The sequence below is a fragment of the Pelobates fuscus genome, chromosome 6 (assembly GCF_036172605.1).
Source record: "Pelobates fuscus isolate aPelFus1 chromosome 6, aPelFus1.pri, whole genome shotgun sequence".
NCBI classification, from domain to species: Eukaryota; Metazoa; Chordata; class Amphibia; order Anura; family Pelobatidae; genus Pelobates; species Pelobates fuscus.
The window spans coordinates 43,926,170-43,935,320 of record NC_086322.1 but is presented as its reverse complement, the minus strand read 5'-3'; the positions used below and the strand labels follow the sequence as shown (position 1 = coordinate 43,935,320).

The window sequence follows — 9,151 nt, the reverse complement described above, 5'->3', positions numbered from 1 at the left end:
CTAGAACTCCCCAGGCAAAACAAATACCAGTGCTGCTCTCCTTGGGTTTCAATGTGCAGTTTGTTAGAGGCCTGAATATTGGTGTCAGCCATACCCCGGTTGGCACACTGATACAAGTAATCTTTGCAGAAAGAAGACTGTACACAGTTAAAGAAGACTGTACACAGTTAAAGCCACCTTTCCCAATAACCAGTTTCTGTCACAAAATTGATGTTCAAGGAGATACAAATCTCACGGTATCCTTTCCAAAATGGCTGCCAGACAAGCTGGGAACCTATGAAAGTCAAGATTCTGCATTTTCCAGAAGGCAACTCATTGAAGTTCCAGCAAAAGGTTCAAGTCTACTTTTATGGAAGCGTAACTACCATAAAACCCATCAAAGCAGTGCTAGTTAGCCCAATGTTATCATCGTTGTCCAAAGGATTCCTGGGGCTAGATTCTGACTTTCATTCCCTTTTTGAAAGTGTGACACATCTGTGGTGGTATTATTTCATTCTTAGTAAGATTACATGAAAAATCCTATATGTTTTCACCAATCAGTGTGTGTGTTTGTATAAGTGAGTATTAATCACATTGTCACTGTTTGCTCTTTGATATTGCCAATGGTAAAAGAAATCACTAACGTATAGAATAAATGACCCAATCTTTCGTATAAGGAACTCTAAGGAAATCCTGCTCCACAATCCAATGAAGGTGACCATCCAACAGATCTTTGGCATGGCTAGTTTAACCCCTTAAGGACACATGACATGTGTAACATGTCATGATTCCCTTTTATTCCAGAAGTTTGGTCCTTAAGGGGTTAAAAAGATATCCCAGTAAATGATTGGAGTCGACCACACTGTGTATTTGAGTAACAGAGTCACTATTAGTGGAGGCTGGGCCACATGGGTACTTTGGACAATGCTCCCTGTCAGGGCCACATTAAGAAAAAAAATCGGCCCAGGTATTTTTTAACCACAGTGGCCCACAGAGAAGGGGGTGGGGCCAGAGAGGGTTTGTTTTGTCATCACAAATGACAAGCACGCCCCCTCTCAAAGTGAGCATGTATGTTGAATGCTCTTCCAGGGTAGACCATGCATAGAGCTCTGCTGAAGAGCTCTAGCATGAGAAAAAAGCCATGTATTTGTTCTGCACAGTGCAAGCAAATTTAATAACATGCTTGCGCTGTGTATGCTTCAACTTGTCTCTGGTGTCTCTTAAAATGGGATACCAGGAGACAAAAGGGCCAGGAAAGAGTATTGTGCATGTGTTTGGAGCCTGCTTGTGGGATTGCGTGTGTGTAGAGTGAGCTAATTGTGGTGTGGTATTGTGTAAATAGGTCGGTTTCAGTTGTGTTGTGTTTGTGGTGTATTGTAATGCATGTGTGGCTAGGGGCTGTAGAGAGTGTGTATATGGCGGGCATAGTGTAAGTTGGGGATGTAGCAAGTGTCACAGACTCCAGAACCAGACATGCTGACAGAACATAGACACAGGAAGTGTAGTACCGGTCCTTAGAGTGGCTGGGCTGTGCACACAGAGAGAAGTCAGGATACAAGCCAAAGTCAGAGGGAACCAGAGAGACAGAACAATCGATAAGAAAAGCCGAGGTCAAGGATCAGAGAAAGCAGGATAAACAGTGAGACGAGCCAAGATTCGTTAACCAGACAATCAGACAACCAGACAAACAGAATACACGCGCTATTTTCTCCCATCCCTCTCCAGTTGGCGACCGCATGTAACTGCCTGTGGGCCGGTGAGGGAAATATTTGATCTCTCCACCGGCCCCTCATGGAATAGAGCAGGGCTGGCGCTTGGATAGCGCGGGCCCTGCAGGTACCGGCAGGGGAGATCCTGCGATCTCCCCTGCTGGCCTTGGCCCATGGCCATCGCAGCCCGCAAGGCATTTGCCCGTTGTGCCCGATGGCCAGTCCGGGCCTGCTCCCTGTCTACCTATAGAAAAAAAAATCTGTTTGCAAAACTCAGTCACATGACACAGGTTTGAATTTGTAATACTTTAGTGTTCCTCAATATACTCTAACAGTATGTTTGATATCATTAATTGGCTTTGCATTGGGGGAGGAGGTCAGAGGTGGAAGTTGAATTAAATATACAGTTCTGGGTCTGGAGCCTAGTGCTCCACCATCTTTAAACTTAACCAGCTGCCATTAACTTTCAGGTTTACCTACTATAAAGCTTCTAGTGTCTTGCAGACACTGATTTATGTTTCAGTTGAAATAAAAATATAACACAAAGTCTTTATGAACCAGTTTTATTTATACTTTTACTTAATAAAAAAAATTCCTTTCCTTTCAAGCTCTCTTGCAGACTGACTTGTATACAATGTCCTTGAATGTCATTGTCTGGAAAATAAAGAGAAACACATTTGAATTCATATTTGTGACTATATTACTTTATGATTAATGACCATAGAACTCAGCAGGCGTTAAAGACAGTATCGTTCTCCATTTTATTTTCATCTGGCTCTCGAGAAGTAGCTGTGATTATGGTATTAAAGACACAACTATTGTTTCCTTTACTATATATCTTTTTTATATAAAGCTAATACAGGATTACACATGCACCTTAAGCACTATAACTACTGCAGCTCATTGTAGTGGTTATGGTGCTATAATTCTAATAGTGCGGTCCCCCACTCTTGTTAAAAAAAAAGCATGTTGGAGCAGTTGACTCAGTCTGAAATAATGAGGGAACAATGTAGATAGGGTGAGCTATGGTTGAATAGAAAAGATAGGCCTCAGCTGAATTTGAGATATGCATATTGTCTGTATAGAAACATAGAAACATAGAATGTGACGGCAGATAAGAACCATTCGGCCCATCTAGTCTGCCCAGTTTTCTAAATACTTTCATTAGTCCCTGGCCTTATCTTATAGTTAGGATAGCCTTATGCCTATCCCACACATGCTTAAACTCCTTTACTGTGTTAACCTCTACCACTTCAGCTGGAAGGCTATTCCATGCATCCACTACCCTCTCAGTAAAGTAATACTTCCTGATATTATTTTTAAACCTTTGTCCCTCTAATTTAAGACTATGTCCTCTTGTTGTGGTAGTTTTTCTTCTTTTAAATATAGTCTCCTCTTTTACTGTGTTGATTCCCTTTATGTATTTAAATGTTTCTATCATATCCCCCCTGTCTCGTCTTTCCTCCAAGCTATACATGTTAAGATCCTTTAACCTTTCCTGGTAAGTTTTATCCTGCAATCCATGAACCAGTTTAGTAGCCCTTCTTTGAACTCTCTCTAAGGTATCAATATCCTTCTGAAGATAGGGTCTCCAGTACTGTGTACAGTACTCCAAGTGAGGTCTCACCAGTGTTCTGTACAATGGCATGAGCACTTCCCTCTTTCTACTGCTAATACCTCTCCCTATACAACCAAGCATTCTGCTAGCATTTCCTGCTGCTCTATTACATTGTCTGCCTACCTTTAAGTCATCAGAAATAATCACCCCTAAATCCCTTTCCTCAGATGTTGAGGTTAGGACTCTATCAAATATTTTGTACTCTACCCTTGGGTTTTTACGTCCAAGATGCATTATCTTGCACTTATCCACATTAAATGTCAGTTGCCACAACTCTGACCATTTTTCTAGTTTACCTAAATCATTTTCCATTTGGCTTATCCCTCCTGGAACATCAACCCTGTTACATATCTTAGTATCATCCGCAAAAAGACACACCTTACCATCAAGACCTTCTGCAATATCACTAATAAAAATATTAAAGAGAATGGGTCCAAGTACAGATCCCTGAGGTACCCCACTGGTGACAAGCCCAAGCTTCGAATATACTCCATTGACTACAACCCTCTGTTGCCTGTCACTCAGCCACTGCCTTACCCATTCAACAATATTGGAATCCAAACTCAAAGATTGTAGTTTATTGATAAGCCTTCTATGTGCAACAGTGTCAAAATGAAGGCTGAACTTGATGGACACGTGTCTCTTTTCATCCTATGTAACTATGTAATATTCCTGTTTGAGGCTTACAATTATGCTAGATAAAAGCTAAACTTACATTAGTAAGAGTATCTCCAACAACTTCAGAAACGCCAATGATTCCTTTAAGGTTCATTAACAGCTTGTTCCCATCAACATTTACCACGGTCTGCAACAAAAAAAAACATAAAAATGTATAATTGAATGAGAGAATTATCCCAAGTTATAAATTGTCCCATAGTGTTATAAAGAATAACTATAGTATATACAATGAAGACTCTTTCCTAGTGGATTGATCATTCACAAACAAAGCTCCTGCCAAATTAGAGCTCAGAACATATCTGGGCTTTTGGTTGTTATACTAACCCAGTTTAATTCTATCCTTCCCAGTGGACACTGCAAGTCTTTCCTTGCTAGTGTGAGAATACCAGATCTTAGTCAGCATTTGTTGTTAGTCGACATGTGCAATTCGTTTTGTTCCGAATGCAAATTCGGCTGAAATTTGGAAATTTGGACATTCGGATGCTTCCAAATGTCCGAATTGCCGAATTTCCAAAGTGCCGAATTTCGGAATGCCGAACCAAACCGAATTAATTGCTGAAGTGCCGAATTTTGGAAGTGCCGAAGTGCTTCGGATTTCTGAAAAGTGGCAAAACAGGAGAGGGTAGGGTTAGGGGTTGGGGTAGGGTTAGGGATTGGGGTAGGGTTAGGGATTGGGGTAGGGTTAGGGGTTGAGTTAGGGTATGGTTAGTGGTTGGGGTAGGGGTAGGGTTAGGGATAGGATTAGTGGTTGGGGTTGGGGTAGGGTTAGGGTTAGTGGTTGGAGTAGGGTTATGGTTTATGGTAAGGTAACCCTATTCCTAACCCTACCCCTAACCCTACCCTGACTCTAACTGTACTCCTAACCCTACCCTACCCCTAACCCAACCCTAAACTTAACCCTAACCCTACCATACCTCTACTCCTAACCCTTACCCTGCTCCTAACCTAACCCAACCCTACCGCTAACCCTACCATAACCCCTACCCCACCTCTAACCCTACCCTATCCCTACTCTACCCCTCATCCTACCCCTACTCTAATACTACCGTTAACCCTAACCTTAACCCTACCCTAACCCTACCCTAACCCTACCCTAACCCTACCCCTAACCCTACCTGTAACCCTACCCCTAACCCTACCCCTAACCTAACCCAACCCTAACCTAACCTAACCCTACCCCTAAACCTACCTGTAACCCTAACCCTAACCCTACCCTACCCTAACCATATCCTTAACCCTAACACTTACCCCAAGTCCCAAAGTGCCGAAGATCCAAAGTGCCAAATTTCGGAATGCTGAACCGAATATTTTTCCCATGCACATCCCTAGTTGTTAAGAGTTAGAGCTGTGCATTCGAAACTGCTAATGGGAGTTATGTTTCCTGATTTTTGGGTCATGTCCCAACTTTGGCTCTGGTAGTGCTTTTGGAGACGCCAGGTAAGTGCCTTATTGGATGGGGAACGCTATGTACAGGGCACTAGGACCCTTAAAATAGTGCTTATGCCTCAACGATAGATGATAGGCAGCCCTGCCTAGCGTAATTCATGTGGACCCATCCCCTTTTCCCTGCTCCATACAATTATAATACAGACTAAGTAACTGCTATAGGAAAGCTAACAGGGATTCTAGAAGAGGAAGAAAAAGAGGCCTACAAACTTAACAAATAAATCCCCAATATTTAAAGTAGAAAATCTGTGGCTTTCTGTTGCTGCCTGAATACATGTAACTAAGGTGAATGTATGGGGTCTGGATTGCACATATGTTAGCTTGGTTGTTGAAGCAGCTCTGTTACTTCTGAGTATTTGATAAATATAAAATATTTATAAAAAAATCTTATATTGACTGTCTTAATTTCATTGAATTTCCAATGTAATCAATAGATATCATAAGAGAAAGTTTGGAACGGATAAGACTTGACAATAGGAGACATTTCCACGGTCCAGCATTGTCAATTCTCATAGATTTGTGAATAGGACATCTTTGTGTGCATTGTAAGGAGTAGTCTGTCTGGCTTTGTGATTATCCATAGGCCTCTGAGTAGTACCCTCACGGATGTGCAAAGTACGACATCGATAATGATCAGCCATGGGCTGATTTTTGCTGCAACAAAAATGGCAGCTCCTACGATGGAGATTTTCATTTATTAATATCTACCTTCACTTTCTCTCCTTAGCTGTTGCAATGCAAGTAAAGATGTCACCAAAGTTTGCAAAGAACCTCAGGGTAACAGTGTCACTTTAAAGCATTTAACAGTGTATTTTAGATCTCAGAACATTTACAACTGTGCTGATAAAAGTGATTTCTATACCTTTACGTTCTCTCCTGTTATTGCTTCCACCTCAGCCTCTTCGCCTGCAGTAAATTCGTTACGTAGAATTCTGGGTCCTGTAGTCACTGTGAATACAAAGTGGTTTCCATTCTGTACAATCTCTGTGACACTCTTGAGATCCTTTCCCCTCTCTATGATATCTTCTGGAAGGCCTTGAAGAACAAAAGACGGAGTTAGTGTATGTTAGATGTACTAAAATCTGCATCAATGTTCAATGCAAAAGGTTATAAAACAAATTAGAAATGATATGTTACTGGATAAAAAGAGAAAAAAAAAACAAGTGACACTCTCACAAGCCATTCCTGGATAAATCTAAAACAAAATATTGAATGTTATCCACAAAATAAAGTGGATTGTTGGGAATTCAAAGGGAATTAAGTTATACTTTCCTTTTTCTCCCTCTTTTTTATATCTGCCACTTGTGAATCTGAAGTGTTATTGAAAAGGTGCCACTATGGGATGAAACACATTAGATCATTCCCTTTTTTGTGCCTGAAGCCTTAATGGCATTTAATAAGGAATTTGTACTATCTTCCATGGTAGAAACGTCGTCTTTGGTTTAGTTCTATTGATGGAAAACGGTCGATAAATATCGTCTTTTTTCAGTCGATTAAAAATTTTTTCTGAATTTTGGCTGTAATTAAAGGGTTACTCTAATTCTCTTGAGGAGGGGGAGGGCAAAAAAGGCCAAAAAAAACCTCGCAAGGTACCAACACAACAAATTACCGGTTTGCAAAAAAAGAAATGAAAAAAATATGTGAAAGAAGGAAAATCGTAATGTAATAAACACACTGTGAGAGCGTGGAAGGCATAGTTAGAGATAAAAGCCCTTGTAGGTGCAATGAATTCCGGTCTAGACAAAAACTGATAATTTTTTTACCGAGGAATTTAGAGTCAGCTAAGGACTAGGAGCACAGTATATATAAGTCCCCGAGGTAGTCTGCATATGGAATGCATAGTGTTTTGTGTGTGCTTTTTTTAGCAGGCATTTTATACTCTGTGCACAGCTGGTTTGATTGATTCCCCTATTAAAGCCTTTGAAATGAGTGTGCTCCTTTGATTAGTTTTATGTATTTTATTTGTTAGTATTGACCATGCCAAATTTCTATATTTATGATACACTGTTTGAATTCTTCGTTTATCGCTCCTTTATTTATTTTTTCTTGTTTATACATGTTGATCTGTCCTGGGTATTTTTTTTTGTTTTTTGTTTTTTTTGGTCCATATCCTTTTTTTGGTTTGAGTTACTTGACTTGGAAACATTTAAATTCATCTGCATACATTCAAACAATTGGACAATTAAATATATAATGCTATACCTAATGTTTTATTCATTTAAATATATATATATATACAAATCCCCAGACTTTGCTTGGTTTATTTGTGATCTTCATTTTTTTAAATTCAATATGATCTCAGTTTCATAATCATTCTTGTTCAATGTCCCATATGGGTTGATTCATTGTAATGGAAATCTTACTTATCTATGTTTGCTTGTGCAGCGTTTCTCAAGATCTAAACTTAATTTGCATTATCATGCTATTGCTTTTCAAAGCTCTGATTACAGACATCGTCTAACATAACATATGGTGTAAACATAACTTACCAATGGCTCTCATAAAAGGAACAAAGTTTTCTTGGGTCTCAAGCACATAAGTTCCATTGAAGTCCATCTTGAAGACTTCTCAAATGCTTGAAAAATTAAGAATGAGCAAGCCGCCAAGAGTGAGAATATGCTGTGTTGCTTATATCACAAACTTTTAAGTTATACCATTTATCTCCACATCTGGTCAGAGGTAAAGCGATTGTTTTTATAGCTGTGCTTAAACATTAACATTTATCAAGAAAACAAGTGTGGGAGCACTTTGGTATGAAGGTCAGATAGCAGAAAAGGGAATAACCCTAAGTATGCACATTTACAAAATATTCCTTTTTGTACATAGGTCTAACATTGATATCTAGTTGTACTGACTGTTTACCCCACTCAGTGGCTCGGGTTGTGGCAGCAGTCAGATTGTAGCATTTACCTGTAGACATTCCCAACCTATAGGTGTGATACCCCTTGGATCATACTCTCACTATTATCGGTATTCTACTCCCCGCATCCCCCGACGTATCGCACTCCCCCCCTCAGAGTCCAATCCCACTTGCGTGTATGGGCCAATTACGACTCCAATAGTATCCTTATAGGCTGTTGACACACTCACTCACCGATGGTGTCCACTTATGGGGCACCACCACCAACCAATAGCTTGGAAAAGCTGAATATTTAAACATTTTCCTCCAGATGCTTTTTTGCCCTGAAGAGCAGACTGACCGGCAAAAATGCGCGTTGTGTCTCAGCTTTGACCTGTATCAAGTTAATTCAACACACTGTTATTATTATTATTATGTTATTATTTATACAGCGCCAACAAATTCTGCAGCGCTTTACAGTGGGTGGACGAACAGACATGTAGTTGTAACCACACAAGCTGGACACACAGGAACAGAGGGCTTGAGGGCCCTGCTCAATGAGCTTACATACTAGAAGGAGTGGTTTGGAAGTTTGAGACAGTTGGACTTTCCCTCTCTTTTTTATTATTTACTGGCCGAGGTACAAAGCCTATTTCTACTCTTGCTGCTAAGCCATAGTTACATTTTGCTTATTTTTAAGCACAGCTCTGTTTTCTGATACTGCACAGCATCTCAAGCTGTATTTCCCCTATCTGACATCAGAATTATACATAGCAGAATTTGTATATACTTTATTTATTTATACCAAAATTTGTATATACCTTTATTTTCAACTTTTTTATTTAATTGGCTTATTTTCATTTTGTATACAATTATCAATCT

General features: G+C 39.9%; 1 protein-coding gene across 1 annotated transcript; it reads right to left on the bottom strand.

Moving 5' to 3' along the window:
• Positions 1-2,236: 2,236 nt before the first annotated feature.
• On the bottom strand, positions 2,237-8,063 carry LOC134615321 (fatty acid-binding protein, liver-like). Its single transcript, XM_063459819.1, has 4 exons — positions 7,920-8,063; positions 6,293-6,465; positions 4,022-4,111; positions 2,237-2,342 (listed from the first exon to the last, which is right to left on the bottom strand). Exons 1-4 carry the CDS (start codon positions 7,984-7,986, stop codon positions 2,292-2,294), a joined length of 381 nt encoding a protein of 126 aa, XP_063315889.1. The 5' UTR covers positions 7,987-8,063; the 3' UTR covers positions 2,237-2,291.
• Between the last annotated feature and the right edge of the window lie 1,088 nt (positions 8,064-9,151).